General features: G+C 54.1%; 1 protein-coding gene across 1 annotated transcript in view; it reads right to left on the reverse strand.

The window, feature by feature from the left end:
• The window catches only part of SYMPK (symplekin scaffold protein), a 26,114-nt gene extending 9,821 nt beyond the window's left edge, over positions 1–16,293 (reverse strand). The window contains 13 exon segments of the mRNA XM_069089062.1: positions 1,674–1,824; positions 3,344–3,554; positions 5,045–5,195; positions 5,986–6,140; positions 7,038–7,277; positions 8,532–8,702; positions 9,178–9,427; positions 10,564–10,690; positions 11,078–11,151; positions 11,239–11,292; positions 11,909–11,974; positions 12,088–12,219; positions 16,139–16,293. Of these exon segments, the coding sequence (XP_068945163.1) occupies positions 1,674–1,824; positions 3,344–3,554; positions 5,045–5,195; positions 5,986–6,140; positions 7,038–7,277; positions 8,532–8,702; positions 9,178–9,427; positions 10,564–10,690; positions 11,078–11,151; positions 11,239–11,292; positions 11,909–11,974; positions 12,088–12,219; positions 16,139–16,150 (1,794 nt within the window). The 5' untranslated portion in view covers positions 16,151–16,293.
• Between the last annotated feature and the right edge of the window lie 4,107 nt (positions 16,294–20,400).

The following is a 20,400-nucleotide window of genomic DNA, read 5'->3' on the forward strand; positions in this document are numbered from 1 at the left end:
CTTCTTCCCTGCCTAGACAGGGCTGCTCACTAGCTGGCGGGTTACCCAGGTTTCTAGCAGAGCACTTGCTTCTTCCCTGTCTAGACAGGGCTGCTCACTAGCTGGCGGGTTACCCGGGTTTCTAGCAGAGCACTTGCTTCTTCCCTGCCTAGACAGGGCTGCTCACTAGCTGGCGGGTTACCCGGGTTTCTAGTAGAGCACTTGACAGTCTGATGAGCTCCGCCTGGAGACAAGTTCTGGACAACTAACAGTCCAGGGAAGTGCATTCAGGACTGGCTTACATGGCAGAGCCCAAAGATTAGTCCCCTGAGGCCAGGTCACCATGGAGGGAGGACCTGGCTGAAGGCCCAGGGAGCCAGGCACGGCCCTGGGGTGTTTCACATACCCATCAACGACATGGATAAAGACAGGGATGTCAAATGCTCATCAGAATTGCAGAGGACAGAAAAATGGGGTCCAGAAATGACTGATGTGATCCAGAGCCTTGACAGGCCAGAATTTTGGATTAAATCTAATTAAATGGAGCTAAAGACAAAATCTAACACTTGGGTTTTTAAAAATCTACTCTACCACTTCAAGATAGGGGAGATAAAAGCACTTGGCTTGGAGTCAGGAAACCCGAATTCAAATTCAGCCTCAGACACTTACTGGCTATGTGACCCTGGGCAAGTCACTTAACCTCTGCTTGCCTCAATTTCCTCATCTGTACAATGGGGATAATAATAGCACCTACCTCCCAGGATAGTTGTAAGGATCCAATGAAATATCTGTAAAGTGCTTTTCAAACCTTAAAGTGCTATGCAAATGCTAGTTATATTATTATCATTATTAAAAAGATGAGGATTTAGTAGATTACAAACTAAATGAGTCAAGGATGTGCTGGGGGGCTCTGTAGCCCTCCAAACAAGTGTGATCTTGGGCTGCATTCCAGGCCTGGGGAGGAGACAGTCCTGATGTACCTACTGTAGGCCCTGGGCTCACTTCTGGGCACTGGATTTGAGAGTCTGGAGGACAGTGACCAGGATGGTATCACATAGGGCTCAGTCAGAGGAATGAACTAGGGTGTGTAATCTGTAGAAGACAGACTTGAGGGGCCCCCAGGTATTCTGAGGGCTGCCCAGTAGAAGAGGCTGGCTTCTGCAAACACAAAGACTTAGGCTGAATGTCAGGAAATGCCTCCCAATAACATGAATGGTTCCCAAACAGAATGATGCCCCCACCCTCCAATCTCCAAGCAGAGCCTGAAAGCCCACATATGGGGAGGTGGGAGGGGGGGCGATTCATGAGCATGCTCCGAGATGCTAGGAAACGAATCTCCAATCCATAGGCCCAGAGGAGCCTGGGGTTTGTGTGCCAGCAGTAAGACCAAGCAGCCTCAGACCAGCTCAAGGGACAGGTGTGCAGATGAGGTGCAGGGAGGGCCTAGGCCCCAGAATGACTGGAGCTTTGAGGAAGGAGGACTGACGATGCAGGGATGTATAGGACTCAAAGCGAGAAGGTAACTTGGTACAGGGGCTTATTTTGACCAGTGGGGAAGCTGAGGCCCAAAGGGGCTGACTGCATGACTTGCCCAAAGCCATCCAGGTGACACAAGGCAGAAGCAGACCCTCTTAACTCCAAATCCCACCTGTGCGTAAGAAAGGGTATGGGGGCAGGAGGGGCTCATCTTGTACCTGGGCTGCCCCGCTACAGGCCACAGACTTCTCAGCCCTCAGGATGCGCCTCACGGCCCCCAGCTTCATGCTCTCGATCTGGGCATCTGTCATGGGTTTCACCACGTCACTCAGCCGAAAGATCTTCTTGCGCCCACCCACACCTGCCAGCCTGAACAAAGAAGGGAAGAGTCAGCTCTGCTCAGGTCCTGGCTCCCAAGAACCCCGAGTATCTCCTTGGGCCTCTCCCCTCTGCACCCCTGGTGGGATTCAGTAAGTACCTTCCTTGAGGGGACCCTCCAGCCTGCCCCCAGACCCCACCCAGTCCCCACAGCCACAAAGCTACTGATCTGGTGTGTCCCCCCCCCACCCCCTGCATCAGATCCAGCCTCATAATGGCAGAAGGGAAAGAGGGGACATGCAGTCAGAGCATGTCTTCTCATTTACTGGGGGGAGAGGTCGTTCTATGGGGGCCTCATTTTCTTCCCCCTTAAAACCCCGAGCCACGCTCCCTCCTCTCCTCCACTTTCTGATGACAAGTCACCCCGTCCCCATGGACCCTCGATACCCTCCCCTCCCCCAGCCCCTTCCCTAGTGTTCACAAAAAAGCTACTGGCCCCTCTCCTCCCTCTCTCAGCCAAACTCCAGGTAAAGTCTCTGATTCCTTTCCAGAGTCTCTGCAGTCTGGGTTTGGGCCTCTTCACTCCACTAGAACTGGCCTCCCTCAGCCCCGGTCCTCCGTGACCTGGCGGCCACACTCTCTTCTCTGGGCTTTGGTGACACTTTGGTCACTTGGCTCTCCTGACACTTCTGTGCGCCTGGCCGCACCTTCTTCCATCCTGACTGGGGGTGGACACCAAGGCTCTGTCCTGAGTCTGCCGCTGTCCTCTCCCTGCACTCTCTCATCGGAGCCTTCTAAGTTCCCCTGGGCTGAAGGATCTCTATGCAGATGCCTCCGATGGACAGATGCCGCCCAAGGCTCTCTCCTGAGCTCCAACCACACAGAACATTGCTCATTTGAATTCCCCCAGACAGCTCAGGCTCACTTGTCCAAGGCAAAGCTTTCCTCTCTACCCCACACCCTTTCCAAAGTGCCCCATTTCTACAGAGGACACTGCCCACCTTCTGGTCTTCAGACTTCATGAGTTCAGGGTCCTCCCCCATCCCATCAGTCACTAAACCTTGCCACCCACTTCCCCACCTTTTGCACCTGATTCCTTCTCTGCCTGCTTGGACAAGTCCCTAAACCTCACTGGGCCTCAGGCTTATCCTGAGAAGCTGACATCAGAGCCGACTTCTGTCCACTTCTATGAACCTATCTTGGATTGCCCCCAGACTCTGGGCTAAACGTCCTGTCCCTCATCCCCAGTCTTGGCCCTTTCTGGGCCAAACCCATGAGGCTGAAAGGAGAAAGGTGTCTGCAGTTAGAAGACATGCCACTTTCTGGCTGGTGTACCCCTTAAATTACACAAGCCCACTGAGGCTCAGCTCCTCGTCTGTAAGGCCCTTCCTCAACAGGCCCCTCAGCTGTTTCCTGTCCCTCTGGGTCCTCCCAGCATCACCCCGGTTCCCTCTTTCCCAGAGGATGGTGGGAGGTCTTTTGCAGTCTGTCCCAGGCAGGGGTCCCTGTGCTTGCCCACCAGACCTGGGGCTGCATCTTGGGTCTCCCCAACTGCAGGCTGAGGGCTTACCGAGGCTGTGTAGCAGGGATGATGGGCTCAGGCCTCCGCTTGGCCTGGGGGGCCTCCTCCTCCAGGGTGCACACGGGGCTCAGTGCCCCCACCACTGAAATGGCCTGGCCCTGCCCCAGCACGGACACACGTCGCTTGATGAGAACACTTTCAGGTTTTGTCATCTTCTCCTCCTTCGGCTCCTCCTTGGAGTGTTTCGTCTGCTCCACACCTTGAGGAGATGGGGACCAGGCTTGTTAAGGACCAGCCTCCCATCTCCCTCACAGTCCACAGACCCACTGGACTCCTCCTCATTGGCCTCCTATTGCCAGGGCTAAAGCTAAAGCTCTAATACCATTTGTGGCTCCCCAGTGCTACTGAAGGCCCTCTGCCAACTGCCCCACCCCCCCAGGCCTGTCCTTCCTTCCCCGTACTCTGACCTCCAGGCAAACCAGGCAGCTCTGGCTGAGCCCGTGCCCACAGTAACGCCCTCACATGGCACTTGGCTCTGGTAACACTGAGGATGAGAGCCATCCACGTTCACCTCTGGCCACTCCCCTCACTCTGAGCACAGATATGAAGGAGCACTTCCTCTCCCAGCTGCCCCTGTGCTCTGGGATGCTGCAGAGACACCGGGACCACGCTGGCCCTTCTCTGGCTGTCAGCTCCTCTTGCGATCCCCTCCCCTCTTCACCTCCAATGCCTCGTCCCAAGCCTAACTCAGATGCTTCCTAGTCACTCCCCAGGTTAACCTCTGCCTCCCAGGAGCTCCTGGCACTGCCCACTTCTCACTGCTCCATTCACCACCCTTTAGGCAGCGTCTGCTGTAAGCAGGGCCCGGAGCTCTGTGCTGGGTAGGAGAGATGGTTCCTCCCAAGCCTAGCACATGCTGACTGGTAGCAAGCATCCAGCCCACACAGGACAAAGAATCAATCCCAACTGCCCATGCTAGAAAAGCAAAAGCGGCATCCAAATGGGGGGCTTGTGCCAAGGTCAGCCTCTCCGCTGGAATTCCGTTCCCACTAGCTGGGTGCAGGAAGGCCAGCTCATGTGGCTCGGGCTCTGCCATCCCCGGGCAAGGAGAGGACTTGCATAGCATCACAGGGCTGTACTTGGAAGGACCTTAGAGGTCACTGTGTCCGATGCTCCTATTTGGTAGATGAGGAAACTAAGGGCAGGAAAGGTGGAGGACCTTGCCTGAGATGCTGAGTACAGGTGAGTCAGGCCTTTGGCTCCAAGGTCACAGCCCTGGCCTTGTCTTCTTCCTAACTCTTCCCCCACTCCCCTTTCTGAACATCATGCACTTGGCCCATCCCCAGCAGGGCTGAGGCTGCAGGTCCCTGCCTCACAGCCCAGCCTCCTGTTCCACCTGTCAGGAAGGTCTCTCTTGCTTTCTCAGCCTGAAATCTGCCTCCTGGCTCCTTCCCCGAAAGCACAGGGTCCAGCTGGGAGCCCCGGGACCCAGTGGGACAAATGGGGCTCCTCTTCAGACCCAGCATGTCCCCCCACAGCTACAGCCCAGACCATGTGGTCCCAGGCACCACAGCCTCACAAGGAGACGCTCCTGTCTGGCTCTGACCCTAGGCTTTTTTCAATGCTTTAGCCAGATCTCTCTCTCTCAGTTGCTGGGGTCTCTCTGGTGCTAGCCCATCCTTGTACCCTCCTGCACTGAACCTCCTTACATAATGGTGCCATCTTTAACCCTTTACCCCACAAGCCCACCTGGCCCCAGGCCAGCTGCCGTCATCTGGGTGGCCATCAGCCGGGCCAGGTGCTTGATCTGGGCATCTGTGCCTGCTGACTCCACGGGTGTGTAGATGGCTTGGAAGGAGGCTGGCATGACCTCAGGCAGGTACACCATGCTGATGAGCACCTGGAGGGCACAGAGCAGGGTCAGGGCCGGGGGCTCCTCAGCATCCCTGTGACGTGATCACTATCACATTTCTACCCTGCTGTGGAGGCCGAGGATGGATTATTATCCCCATTTTACAGAGGGGAAAAGTAGAGTGTCTTGTCCATGGTCACTAGGCCAGGACTCCACACCAGAAAGGAAGAACACTTCCATCCCTGGTGGGAGGGTGGAGGAGGGGGAGAACACAGGCCCAAGGCCAGAGGGTCTTAGAAGCCCCAGCACCGAGGACCGATGGCGGCTCTGGAGCAGGGTGTGACCAGAAAGCCTGGTTGGAAATGCTGGGCCTGCTCCTTCCTGGGGACATGAGCTGGGACAAGGCCCATCTTCCTGCGCCGCCTAGTGTGGACATTGAGCAAGTGAAACCTTGTAATGCCCACGGGTCCCAGAACCATCAATTTCCTGATTCTATAAGGGGGAAAAAGGGAAAAATTCCCCAGAAGCAGAACCCACACCCCAGTCCTCTGATCCCAAGAGGGGCGCTCACTGCCTCCAGATCCCCTCCTGGGGAGGTACCACCCCCTGTGCCTCAGTGGACTCTACTGGGTTTTGTGAATGGGGGGGGGGTCCATATCCGGCCCAAGAAGACCTGGTGGGTAGTGGGGGAAAGGGCCACTGTGGGGACCAGAGCCGGCTTACTCTGCTCGGCCCCCAAGGCAGGACAAGGGGTTGCTCTAGTTTGAGGGGGACATAACTTCCTAATCATCAGAGCAGCCCACCCATAAAGGCGCTGCCCCCTTCCCCGGCCCCGCACCAAGTTGGCCACGTTGTCAGGCGTCAGCAGAGGCTGCAAGAATTCCGCCGTGATGTCAGTGTCCGACTGAGCCCCGCTCTGGGCTGAGGCTTTCGAGGTCCCTGAGGGACCGGGCTCCATGTCCTTGTCCTCATCATCCTCACCAAGGGCAGGCTCTGCAGGGAAGGGCAGACACAAGAAGCCGCATTCCTCGGGCACTTTAAGGGCCACCACAGAATGATTTCCTCACAATAGCCCTGTGAGGTAGATAGAACAACAGAAGGCAGGAGGACGTGCCTTCTCTGCCCAGCCCCTCTGCCAGCGTCCATCCCTAGCTGGCACCCTTCTCCTTGAGCTGCTCTCTGTCTGAGAAGACTCAGGGCACCTTAGGGCAAATCCCTTGTGATAAAAGAAGAATCTGCATGTTCTGCTTGGGCCCAGAGGGCAGATCCATACTCCATGGGGGAGGTTACAAGCTGTTTGGGAAAACTTCCTAAGCACTAGAGCTGTGACAAGACTGCTCTTGGAGGTCCATATACCGTTCAGGTTCCATGAGGTCCCCGTGGGCCCTCAGACAAGCTGGGACCTGGTGCCCTGGCCTATATCCCTTCTCTGCCACCTTCAGCAGTGAGACTGATGGCACTAAATGGTCCACAGGGTATGAGGGAAGGCTCACAGATGTGATTGTCAAGTCCCCAGAGAGAGCACATCCCTTGGTACTAACTGGATTATTTCCCTGCTCTTCTCTCAAGTTTTACAAAGCCCATTCTGGTAACTGCTCTCCAGCATGGGGCCTTCAGCTTACAAAGGAGGAGACCTTGCCTCAGAGGTGAATTACAGGCTGGAGCAAGGCCACAAGGTGAGGAGATGGGAGCGATGTGACATGAAGCCAGGTGTCCTGGCATCTGGTACAGTGATCTGTGCTGGGCTGGGCCCCGGGGCAGCACCCTGGAGGGCCCCCTTCCCAAGGAAAGGAAGCGCCCTTAGGAATCTCTAGACCTCTGGACAGCATGAGGATCTGAGAGGCAAGGTCCCCGAGGAGTCAGGGAGAGGAGGCCCAGCCCTCAGCTTACCCAGCTTCATCTTCTTAAGGGCCGAGTCTGGGTCATCCCGCTGCCGTCTCCGAGGCTCTTTACCCGTGGGCATGTTTCTGGCGATCTCGGCCTGTGGGGTGCCCAGATCTACCAGGAGTGTGGTAATCTGGGCCTGGAACTCACAAGATGCTGGGTGTTTGAGGACACTGAGCAGATGTAGTTTCAGGTTTTTCCGCACGCTGCTCACCTGGGACTTGGCCAGGGTCGGTGGCAGGTTGGCTGCAGGAGGGATGAGACCCACGGGAATTAGGAGTCTAGCACTCCAAACCCCAGGGGCCAAGCCAAACCCTCCTGTCTGGACCTCGCCCTCCTGACTCCCGGGACTCAGAATGTCACTATACTCTGTGGCCAAAAAAGGGGAATTTGTGTGGCCTGAAGTAGGTGTGCCCATGACCCTCTTGCAACGCCCCCCCCCCCAGTGACCAAAGTTCTGTATCTTGTGCCCCAAAGGCTCTAAGACAGGAGTGAGAGTGAGGGGAAAGGGCCATGAATGTTCTTGTCCCTCCATTTCCATCTCTTCCACAGCCAGAAAGACAGAGAAAGAAAGGAGAGGAAGGCAGGGAAAAAGAAAAGAATGGGGAGAAGGAAGGGAGGGAGTCTCTTGGCATCTTTCTTTCAGTCACTGGCCCCATGTGATCTCAGGCACTCAGGCCCAGCCCTTTTAATCACCTCACACCCTCCCCTCTTCCTTGGCCCCCTCCTCAGCGCTCTATTCCCACAGTGCCCAACCAAACCTCGCCCTCTTCCTTTCCATCTGGCCCTATCGAGCTCTTCTCTCCTGTTTCTTCCTCGGCCCCTCCCTACCCAAACTGCTGTTCTTCCTCCCTCCGGCCCCCCCTTCACCAACAGACTATCCGTGCCGATCCCTTCGAGCTACAATGATGGCTGTGCACAGGAGTGACCACATCATCCCTCTGCTTTAAAGTCTGCAGTGGCTTGCAGGGCCTGGGGAGTCAAGCTCACAATCCCGATCAGGCCCCAGGCCCCACAATGATGGCTGTGCACAGGAGTGATCACACCATCCCTCTGCTTAAAAGTCTGCAGTGGCTTCCAGGGCCTGGGGAGCCAAGCTCACAATCCCGATCAGGCCCCAGGCCCCACAATGGGGCTGTCCTCAGCCGCCTCCTCACGACCTGCAATTCTCTTCCTTGGTGCATTTTCTTGCTCCCTCCAGCTGAAACACTTGTCTTCCCTGCCTTTGCCCGTTCGATTCCTATGTAATCTTGGAAGCTCAGCCCAAATGTCACCTCCCTAAAGCCCCCTATACTGTCCCCCCACTCCTCCATCCCCCTGCTTCTGCAGAGGAAGGCCCCAGACTCTCATCTGCTCTCCTATGCCAAGGTGTCCCCTGACCACCAGGCTTAAGACCAGGGAGGTAATTAGGGGGGAAATGGACACAAGGAGAAGGAGAAATCAAAAGATGACATGGCCAAGAGGAGCAGTGGAGCTGGGACTGAACAAGGGCCTACTCACCATGCAAGGTCTCATAGGCCTGGATCACCTCAGACATGAACATGGGCCGCTGACGGGCGATGTTGGCCAGGGCGCCCAGGGCAGTGGTCAGGTTGATGGAGGAGATTGCCGGGTGGACCATGAACTTGAGCAGCTGTTCAAGGGCCGCCTTGCCCTCCTCCCAGAGCAAATCTAATTGAGGAGGGGGATTAGTTCAGACCTCGACCCCTGACCACCAGTGGGGAGGGAGCTGTGGGCCCCAGGGTCTGGGAAATGAAGCTCTGGACACTTGGGCACCCCCAAAAGGCCCCCTCCCTTTCAGCATGGATCATCCCGCCCACCCTGCTTATCTTCAGGATATGTTAATGCAATCTTGGGCCGTGTTCACAGAAAGCTACTGTCCAGCACGTGGGAAGTGATGGGCCTGATATCCTCTGCCGTGGGCACAGGCAATGACCCTCTAAGACTTAGACCTGGAAGGAATCTTATCCTTTGAGCCTATGAGCAACAATGGGGACTTCCACTAAGGAGTTGTAGGACTAAGAGCTGAAGGAAGCCCTTGTTAGGGAAAGAAGAGCTGGAAGGGAGATCTTGCTCCATTGGCTGACCCAGGATTCGAGCCCGTCTCCCCCTCCTGAGTTCCCCCCACCCCCGGGCTGCCCCTCACTGTAGTTGATGTAGGGGTGGTCCCGGGGGATGCGGTCCAGGCTGATGTCATGCTTCTGCCGTCGAGGCACCTCCGAGTCGGCCATCCGGGGGGACAGGGTGACGATGAGGCCTTCCACAAACTTGATGGCATGGGTGCGGATACCGTCATTGTCCGAGTCCAGCAAGAGTATGATGTCAGCCGCCATGGCAGACATCATGTCCCAGCAGGCTTCCTGCAGCTCACTGATGATCTTGGATTTCACCATCCACTGGGCCAGTGTTAGGGGGAGAGACTGAGGGTCAGCCTGGCAGGCACCCACGGTCACTCCTCAACACGTTACCTCGTGTCTTTAGCTCGTCATTCAAGGCCTCAACAAAATGACTCCAAATTATACCCCTGACCTGGCTTATTTCCCATTTTTTCCCTTCACACCTTTGACCTTGCAGTCAAACCTGACCTCAGCCGAACATATCCTGTCCCTCCTCAGACTAGTCAGAGCAAGCTGCTCGAGTGCTTCGGGCCCTCCCATACTTCTGTGGAGGACATACTCCCTCCTTCCCCACCCCCACCCCCGGAGGTCTGAGCTGCTTGAGGAGAGGATCTTGTCATTTCCCAGGGCCATCCCTCTCCCTTAGTGGATGCTTAATAAATATGCTGGACACCCCCGAGGACCCTAGAATTTGAAGCTGGAAGGGCTCATGGAGATGACTTAGTCCAATGTCTTCACCTTATGGACGGAAAACTGAGACCCAGAGAGAGGGGGGAGCCTCTAGCCCAAGGCTCCCTAAGTCTGGACAGAGCCGGGGCTCAGCTGGAGGCACCTCTCACAGCTCCAGCTCCTGCTCAGCCCCTTTCTCGGCCCTTCATCCCGGGCTGGCAGAGTCTTCTCTCTGACCCTTGCTGCTTTCTGCCTCTGCACAGGTGCTTTAGTGGAAATTTACCCCCTGGGTCCCCTATGTCCCTCTCCCACTGCTCCTCCAGACCAGGCTTTGGGCCCAGATCATTCCTATGTCCAGTACAGCCCACTTGGGCAAAGCTTGCCCTCCCTCATTCCCAAGCCTTCCCTGCCCTTTGCTGTTCTATCAGAAGGAAGGCAAGATCGGGAGCAGACATCATCCAACTCCACCCTCCAATTGGCAGATGAAGAAACTGGGCCCTAAAGAGGCTGGAAGGAAAGAGACTTCCTACAGGTCCCAAAGGATATAAATGGCCAGGATTTGAACTTAGGTCCTACGACTCCACATTGCCAAGACAGCCCAGGAATGGGTCAACGAGCATTTATTGAGCGCTTACTCTGTGCCAAGGACTGGGAATACAAACAAAATGACAAGAGGCCCTGCCCTCAAGGGGCTTCCACTCTAAGCGGAGGAGAGCAGACGCGTTGGCCAGAGAAGGCGGCCTCACCTGCAGGGCGACCTTGTACAGCTGAGTCATGGTCAGGATGGCCTTCTTCACCACGTTCACACTCTCGTCCCGCAGCAGCATGTTCAGGTTGGCGATGAGTTTCAGCAGCAGCTCGATGTCCCGTTTGCTGCAAGAAAGACCCAGGCAAGGGACTGAGGGGGGAAGGGAGATGACTGGGGCCCAGAGGAGTGATGGGGAAGGGGGGGGGGTCATACTGGGAGGATGGGGCTGGCCTGCCCAGTGGGTGGGGGGAGGGTCACAGAGCTCACACAAGGCCTCTGCCCCCACAGAGCCTGTCCACCTGGCCCCTCTGCCACAGTGGGCAGGGGGTCACAGAGCCTACACAAGGCCTCATCCCCAACAGAGACTGTCCACCTGGCCCCTCTGCCCCAGTGGGCAGGGGGTCACAGAGCCCACACAAGGTCTCATCCCCAACAGAGACTGTCCACCCAGTGGGCAGGGGGGAGAGGATCACAGAGGTCTCATGTGACAGAGACTGTCCCCCTGGCCGTACCAGGCCTCCTCGATGAAGCCGATGACAAACTTGCGCACCTCGATGGATTTGTCTGCTTGGAAGGCGATGATCTCCTGCCAGGGAGGGAAAGGCAGGAGTGCTGGGACCTGGGCAGGCCCAGCTCAGCCCCCTCCCCAACTGCCCAGGCTGAACTCACTCACATCTAGGAAGTTATCCAGCAGGGTTGGGTCCTTATTTATGATAAGCTCCTGGACCTATATGGAGAAGGGAATGGAAAGGAAGATAAAACGGGGTCAAATGGCCTAGTCTGAGCCCATCTGGCCCCATGTGCCTAGCCCAGCCCAAATTCTATCCTGAACATTGCTCACAGAATCCTGTAGTTGCAACCTTTGAACATAAAACGGCAAAACTGGGAGAGACGACCATCTAGTCCACTCCCTCCCTCACTTTACAAATAAGGAAACTGAGGCACAAAGTGACTTTGTCAGAGTCTCACACACTAGCTAGAATTTGATTTTCATGTGGAAAGTCAGATTTGTAGGCAGACTGCGTGAGGATGGTATCAGGAGAACTTCTAACACTGAAATCAGTGCCAAAGGGCAGTGGCTGCCCTTCTGCAGGTGTGGGCCTTCTCTCCTTGGAGGCCTGAGAAGAGGCTGGAGCTCCACACCCCATATCAAGTGTGTGATCCGAGGGCTCCTTTGGTGAACCAGCTGGACCGCACAGCCATGGAGGTCCCTTCTCCACCTGGCGCACCCCTCCCTCCAGGACCTGGGGGAAGGCCTGCCTCCCTTTCTTCCCCTCTTTTCTTCTATCCACTCCAGCCTTGGCCAGGTACTTTCCAGGTCTTCCCTAACCCCTCCAGTTTACCTGTTTGAGCACTGTGATCTTGGAATCATTGGCAATCAGGGCAGCCTGGTTCAGAAGATCTACCACCTGCCAAGCAAAGGGCAAAGAGCTGGGGTTGCCCCATCTGCTGGGCCTGGGCCCCTCCCCTCCAAGCCTATGCCTCCTGGATTCCTTGTGCGTAGCCCTGGACAAGTTCTCACCCTCTCTGAAGTAGTCATGCCGTCAATGCCGGTACCCTCCTCCTGGGTAAAGAATTGGGAGGCCACACTCCTACGGGTGACACTGTCCCCGCTCCCGCTCCCACTTGGCATGGCGCCAGCCAGCTCCTCACCCTGAAGAGAAGGGCAGAGGGTTCTGGGAATCCTGGGTGGTGTTCCCTCTTCCCTTCCCCCACCTTCCTAAACTCTGCCTGACTCTACTCCCAAGTCCTAGTCCTTGAGGGGGAGAGAACACTGGCCCAGAGATGAGTAACTGCCCTTTCCTAGACCCATAGGGAAGTCTCAGCAATGTCTGCTCAGCCCAGGAGATGGTGATGACATCATAGCTCCCCTTTCCCCTTACAGGCCCCAAGATCTGCAAAGCACTGTACAGAGATGATCTCATTTGAGCCTCATGACGGCCTATGGAGGCGAGTCCCATTACTTACACTTCACAGAGGAGGAAAACTGAGGCACAAAAAAGCTAAGTGATATGCTCAGCTGAGTAAATACCAAGTAAGGATTTGAACTCAGGTCTAGTGAACCCTAGGTCAGGAAGGAGCCTCCTCCCCAAGTAGACTGAGAATTGGGGGGCCCCAGGCCATGAAGTGTCCAAGGTGAGTCCAAATCTCCCCGACCCTGCCCTGCACCCATTAGGCCACACAGCTTCAAAGGAGTAATTGCTGCTTGCACTTCAGAGGAAAGGTTACACAATAGCTGGCCAAAGCAGGACTTAAAGGCCAGGCCTTGGGAACAAGAGATGGGGGTTTCCTGGATTCAGACCTAGGCCCCATGAGATCTGGGTGATTTATTTCACTGTGGACCTCAGTGTCCTCATCTTTAAAATGGGGAAAGGTACGTAGCAGAGTCTATCTTAAAGCGGGCTGTAATTCTGACACGTAGGTTAGACGCTCAAACATCCCGCATCTCCAGCATGACACAGTATATTGTAGTCAGAGGTCCTGGGTTCACCTCCTGCCCTTTCACCTCAGTCACCTTTAAAATGAGGGGATCAGACAAGATGGCCTACAAGTCCCTGCCTGCTCTCTATGACCCCTGGAACACATCCAACCAAGCTTAGGGCTCCACGTGGAAGGCCATTTTTCTCCCATCCTGACCACTCTGTGGCTGCCTTCAGTGAACTCTGGAAGAGGCCCACAGCACCCCAGATCCAGCCTAGCTGGGGGAGGCTGTCATGGCCTCCCCAAGTACTGGGATGGGCCTCAAACACCCTCACATTTCTCTCAATGTTTCAAAGTTCTTTGTGCAAGGGCCTAACATGGAGAACTAGGTAAAAGCTGCAGAGACCAATTTTAGCTCAACATAAGGAAAAAACTTAGTACTGCCAGGGATGGAAAGAGAGACTGGACCTGGGGTTTGCCATAAGGGAACCCCCATGGGGAAAGTCTCCCTGTTTGCAGGGCAGTATTAACTCGGCAACTCTTATTTTGGGGACACCCCAGGGCACTGAGAAATGATGGGACTGACCAGAGTCCATCTCAGACAGTACTTGAACCCTGGTCACTGTCTTGGCCAAGGCCAGCTCTACCCACTACTCCAAGATGCCGGCTGCCTTGGGTGGGGTGAGAAGAAAACATCCAGGGACAGGAAAAAGCATTTATAGCACATATCATGTGCCAAGAGCTTTACATTAATAACCTCATTTGATCCCTGTGAGAGAGGTGCTGTTACCACCTCCATTTTACAGTTGAGGAAACTGAGGCAGGCAGGGTTAAGTGACTTGCCCAGGGTGACACAGCTAGGAAGTATCTGAGGCTAGATTTGAAGTTGGATTTTCCTCGGCACCACGCACTAAGTGGCTGAGCCAGGACTCAAACCAAACACTGAGATCCTAAATCCAGGGTGCTTCCCACTACTCTATGTCTCTTGTAGGATCTGGACCAGATAATTCCTGAGATTACATTAATCTGGGAATATATGTCCTCATCGAAGTTTCCAGAATGGGCTTCCTGTCTGGGACCCTAGGGTCTAATTCCCTGAAATCCCTTCCCTCCTCTATTAGCTCAAAGGATTCTGGGACTGCCTGAACTTTTCTACTTTGGGTTTCTGGGGGGAATCTCTTGGGCCCCTGGGATTAAGGGGACAAATCAGAGGTCCATGGCCAAGCCGGGACCTTGAGACAGAATTGATCTCATTTGTTCCCTTCTCCACAGGCGTGGGAACAGCAGACAGCCCCCAAAGAAAAGGTCTCCATCCCAGCCCTTCCCCTATCCTTGAGGATGGCTTGCTAGGCAAGTCCAGCCTCCCCTAGTTTCCCTGGTCCTCCGAATATTAGCTCACATTTCTATAGAATGTGTGCAAAGTGAAGAGACCTCTGAGGTCAGCCACCCACACCCTCCAACCCTGCTAAACACTAGGTTGTTCTCCGTCTGCTTGGTGGTTACTACCCGAAGCTGCCTTTAAAACAGGCTCTCATTCATCTTGGTGATACCCACAGCACTGAGCAGAGTGGGCACTCAATAGCTGCTGACTAAATTCAGTCCACACCCCACCACCCACTTTATAAAAGGTTCCACCCACCTCAGTCTGTCTCCTCACCTTCCCAATGCTATCTAGGCCCACCCATGATCCATCCTCATTCTCCATCTTTCCCCCTCCCCAAAACTAGCAACAGCTGACATCTAAAGCGTTGGTCCTCACAACAACCCTGTGAGGTAGGTGCTATGGGCACTATGATCCCCATTTCACAAATGATAAAAGTGAAGCTGAGGGAAATTAAGTGACTCACCCAGGGTCACACAAAAATTTGCTCTCCTGGCCCTCCCCGCTAATCACCCCTTCTTCTCCCCTTCCAGGATAGGTAGTTTTCCTCCCATGTGTGTCTCTAATACCCCTAGGCCCCCCTTCTTTCCCTCAGCCCCCAGGGTCATCCCCAGCACAGTCCTCCAACACTGTGCTCCAGGACAGCCCAGCAAACACAGCCCTTCCCATCTCCCTCAGTCTTCAGTCTCAATCTGTCCCCAATTCACCCCCTCAAAGGTATCTGCAACCTCAAAGCTATCCCCACTCACCGCCCTTCACCCTCCTACTCTGCAAAGTTTTCTCTTCTGCCTAATGATCTTTACTGTCCCAGGGCTCCCCCCAACTAGGCTCTACCTCCAGGGGGCTCTCCCACCCATTCTCTCTAATGGTCTCTTCTCAAGAATGACAGTCCTCCTCATCCCCCTTCTTCCTCTCAAAAGTTCTGTCTCCCTGCATCCCCTATAGTCTCTACCTCCCCAGAGTTCTCTTTTCCCCTATGGATTTTACCAAACCAGCATCTGTTCCCCCCCACCAATTCTCCCCGATGGTCCCTACTCTCTTAGGGTTCTCCCCTCATTCTCCCCATGGTCTCTACCTTCCCAAGGTTCTCTCCCCACCATGGTCTCTACCTCCCCAAGGTTCTCTCCCCACCATGGTCTCTACCTCCCCAGTTCTCTCTCTCCCCATTCTCCCCATGGTTCTCTCCCTCATGGCCTCCACCACCCCGGCTTCCGTCCCCCCCACCCCATGGTCTGTCTTCAGGGTTCACACACACGGCCCCCTCCTGTGTTTCCATCCTCCACGGCCTCTAATCAGGGTTCCCTCTCGCATTCTCCCATCATGGCGAGGATTCTCACACACACTGCCCCCTCCTGCTTGTTCGGTCCCTCTTCGGGGCTCACTCCCATCCCGCCCCCCACTCTCCCACGCACGATGGTCTCTCCCATCGCATCTCTCTCTCTCAATGGGCTCTACCTGCCCAGGGTTCTAGTCTCCTCGGGGTTCCCACACACATATTTCGCCCCCACCTCTCAGTGTTCCGTCCCTGTCCCCCTCCCACGCACGATGGTCTCGCCCATTGCGCCCCTCTCTTTCCAATGAGCTGCTCCTCCACAGGGTTCTGCGCCCCCGCCCCCACCCCGTCATGGTTTCCTTTCCCCTGGGGGTCCGAGTCCTGCGGAGGCCACCCTCCTCCCATCCTCTTCTATTCTCCCTCTTTGCCCCCTGTCCTCTTTTCCCTCTCTCTTCCTCCTTCCCCCTCACGCCGCCCTCGGCAGCGCCTCCTCCTCACAGCTGCCGCCATCTTCGGGCCGACTGCCGATGCCCCTTCTGCGCAAGCGCGGGGCCGCGAGGCCCGCCGGGAGATGGAGTTTTCGGAAGGGTGCGCGCCCCTCAAGGAGGAAGCGGAGGCAAGGAGAGGGCTAGGGACGCCGGGAAATGGAGTCCAGGGAAGCCTCCCCGCCCAGGGAAACCCTCCCCGATGCCCCAAGGCCGGAAGCGGACTCTACGAAAACGCAGCCCTTGAACCGCAGAGCGCTGGCGGCTTCCCGGAGGATTGTGGGAAATGGAGTTCTCGACGCTTCCTGGGTTCTCCGGAAGGAGGGCGCCGGGGCGGGAGAGATCCGGGGGGTGGCGCTCCTGCTCTCCTCGTGTCGGAGCGAGGAGGGAGGCGGGGAATGCTAGGCGGGAGAGAGCAGGGCCTGCGGTCCTGGGCGGGGCTTGGAGGCGTGACGTCATCGCGGCCTGGGCGCGCCACGCCCGGCCCAATCCACCTCCATGGACCGCCCCCCCCCCCCCCCCCCCCCCCCCCCCCGGACCACTGGAGGGGCCCTCCAGGCCGCTCTGGCCCTTCTTCCCAGGCCTAGTCCCTTCCTCACCCTCCACGTCACGAGGGCCAGACGCCGCACCTGAGTGTGCCTTGGCCCGAGGTTTCTCCCGTCCAGACTTTTGACCAGACCGTCCCGCACGCCAGGAGCGCCCTCCCTCTCCACCAGCCTCTGAGTAGCCCGCTTGGGGCCAGTCTTTATGGGTTCCTCCCACCCTCAGTTTCTATATCACTCCCCCCCCCCCCCCAAGTACTGTGAACGCGGGCCCTGGGGATCCGTGAATACAGGCTCGGCCCCTGAGGGTCGCCTGATCCCTCTAGAGGGCGATACAAGAAGGGAGGGGCAGAGGCGGTATTTGAACCCAGGACCTTTGATTGTACAGCCGATTCGACCATGCTGCTTCCTATGGGGGGAGGGGAAAGGAGGAAGCATTTACTAAGGACCCGCTGTGCGCTAAGTCCTGTATAAATATCTCATCAGACCCTCCGGGGAGGCATGTGCTCTTACTAGCCCCATTTTACAGTTGGGGAAACTGAGGCCGACAGGTGCCGTCATCTGCTCAGGGTCACAGAGCTAGTGTGTGTCTGTGGCTGAACCCCTCGGGGCACCTAGCTACCGGCAAGTGGAGTAAATGGTGTGTAGACGCATCTGGATACATTGTTGCTTGTCCTTTTTGAAGAGGATTCTCTTCCTCGGCTGACCTCTGGGCTTGAGAGTGAATTGGACTCACGTGAGGCAGGGCTGCCCCAAGCCCCCGGCCTCACTCTCTCCTCCGGAGTCATGGACCTCAGTCTTCCACATCTGCCCAAGCACTAGCGGCCTTCGTGGCCCTTGGAACAAATTGTTGTCTGGCTTGGGGGAGCCTTCACACGATGGGGAGAGACACCCCCTAACTCAGGCCCATTGGAGATACAGAGCTAAAAGTGATCGTCCCCTCGGGGTTCCTGAGGGCTGCGTCCTGGTATGAGTCCATAGGGAAACAGGCTTGGCATCAGGAAGGTGTGAGTTCACTCATGCCCCCTCCTCACAGCTTCCTGTGAGGTGACCCTCACCTCTCTCAGACTCAGTTCCGCCATCTGTAAAATGGGACTGACACCACAAGGACATTGGAAGGATCAAATGAGAGGAGATGAAAGGGGCTTTGGAAACCTCAGCTATTTGCCATGATTACCATGTGTTTTGAGGGAGATAAGGGATGGCACCCCCACCTCTGCGGTCAGGAGCCTCGAGGTTCTGACCTCTGGCATATATACTAGCCCTGTCACCAAAGGCAAGTGCTTAATCACTGGGTGCCCCGGGAAATGCAAGAGTAAAAGTTACAGGTGAGCGGCTATTATGCATCAGGGGAGGAATTCCCACACACCAGGAGTTCTCGATCTAGAGGAAATCACTGGCCCAGACCCCAAAATATACTTTGAGTATGGAGAGAGGGTTAACCTTGGGGAAGGAGGGGTCAAGAAAAATATTCTGCAGGAGGCCACCTGTAACCTGAGCCTTGAAGTGGGGAGGGGAAGGGAATCATTAAGCAGCCACTGTATACCGGGCACTCTGCTGAGCACTTTACAAATATTACAAATATCATTTCATTCTCCCAATGATTCTGGGAGATAAGGACTGTTATTATTCCCATTTTATGGGTGGAGTAACTGAAGCAATCAGTGGGGAAGTGACTTGCCCAGAGTCGCACCGATTAGTCAGGAGAAGAGGGAGTCTATTCCAGGCATGGTACTCTCTGTCTGCACCAGGAACATGGCATCCTCTGAGTAAAGACCCCAGAAGTGAGAGGGTAGAAGCATGGAATAATGTAAAAAATATCTGGAGTGGTGGGCTTCAGTTAGACTGTGAAAGTGAATGAGTGAATGTGCTGAGCTGAGGAGTTTGTGTTTTGTTTTCTTAGAAGTAAAGGAGTCACTGAAGATTCTTGAGTAGGGGAGTAGCCTAGGCAAAATCTGTGCTTGAAGATTTTATTACTATGGAGGATGCATCAGAAAGAGACCAATTACAAGGCTAATACAAAAGTCCCCATTTCAGTTTCTGAGCCTGAATCTCTTTCTGAGCTCCACCCCCATCTCTGATCCCTCATTCCCATTCCTGGACCCTGGTCTTTCCCCTGTGAGGTCCTATCTAGAAATTTACTGAACCACTACTGATCACGTCTTAAATTATTTTGACCCAAACCCATCTCTCAACCTCTGCCCCAACCCCTCTCTAGAAACTGGACAACTCTCCCTCTGACATTATGCTCTCAACTCTGATCCTCATCCCTGCTTCTGAGGGCTTCTTTCCATAACTGAACTCCCATCCTCACCTCAGAGTTCCGATCCCCAGATCTGGACTTTCATTTGTTTCTGAATTTACATCACTGACTGTGATAACCTATCCCTGTTTCTGAGTCCCAGCCCCCATCTCTAAGCTCCCCTCAATCTCTTACTGCAGATTCCCAATTTCTGGCACTGAGCCCCCATCCCTATCCCCACATCTAAGTTTCCATCCCATCACCAACTTTCCTCTTTGGTCTTTGAACCCCTGTTTCTGTTCCCTGTGTCTGAAGACTCCTTCCTATCTCTGAATTTCTAGTTCTGTTTCTGAGCTCATGTCTTTGAGTCCCCATCTCTGACCATAAGCTCACATCTCTATTTCTGATGTCATATATCTGTCTCTGATTTCCTCATCTCTGCTTCCAATAACCCATTCCAGTTTTTTCATTCAACATTTATTAAGCACCTAGTATATCAGCACCTACAATGACACACAATGACAAAAATTAAACAATTTTCTCAAGTAGCTTGTGTTCTATTTGGGGTAAAGGAAAATGATATGCAACACAAATAAGTAAATGACATGAAGTAATTTCAAGAGGAAGAGAATGTTGGTAATTAGGGGCATCAGGAAGCACCTTATGTAGTAGGTGGCACCTGAATTGTGACCTGAAGGAAACAGGGGATTCTAAAAGGGAGAAGGGAGAAGTGAGTGCATTCTAGCCATGGAGGACAGCTTGTGCAACAGTATGGAGGTGGAAGATGGAATATGGCATATGGGACCAAAAAAATTCTGTTTCAGGAAAAAGCAATGGTAGAGACACAAATGAAAGAAAATAGAAAATCTGCTGTAATTTTAAATGTAGATGGATTAAATAATCCAATAAAATGAAAGATTAATATATTGGACAAGGAAACAGAAATGCACAATCTGTTGCTCCTAAGAAACAAATCTAAAGCAAAGACATGCAGAATAAAAATTACAAGCTGGAACAAAGTGTGCTGTGAATCATGTGAATGCAAAAAGAAGGAGTTGAAATCATGCTCTCAGATAAAGCAAAAGCAAAAATCCACAATGTAGTGATAAAAAAGGAAATTACATTATACTATAGCAAATGGCATAACATCCAACTTCACAAAGGAAAAGTTAACTAAATTGTAAGAATATTTAGATAGTAACACAGTAACAGTAAGAGACTTTAATGACTCTGACATTTGGACAAATCTAATAGACAAATAAAATAAAAATGTAACATTAAACAAATTTCCAGAAAAATTAGAACTAAAAGATATGGCATCTTCTGAAAATGATGTCTAAAAAATATACATATATCTCAACACCACAAGAAATTTGTACAAAAAATTGACTATTAAGAGAAGTAGTGTAAATAAATGTAAAAAGGTGGAAATAATAAACATCCTTTGCAGATTATAACACAAAAAATAATTATCAGTCTGGGAATCATGAA

Source organism: Petaurus breviceps, unplaced genomic scaffold (assembly GCF_028583685.1).
Source record: "Petaurus breviceps papuanus isolate PSGF00001 unplaced genomic scaffold, PetGlider_PUasm1.0 185, whole genome shotgun sequence".
NCBI lineage: Eukaryota > Metazoa > Chordata > Mammalia > Diprotodontia > Petauridae > Petaurus > Petaurus breviceps.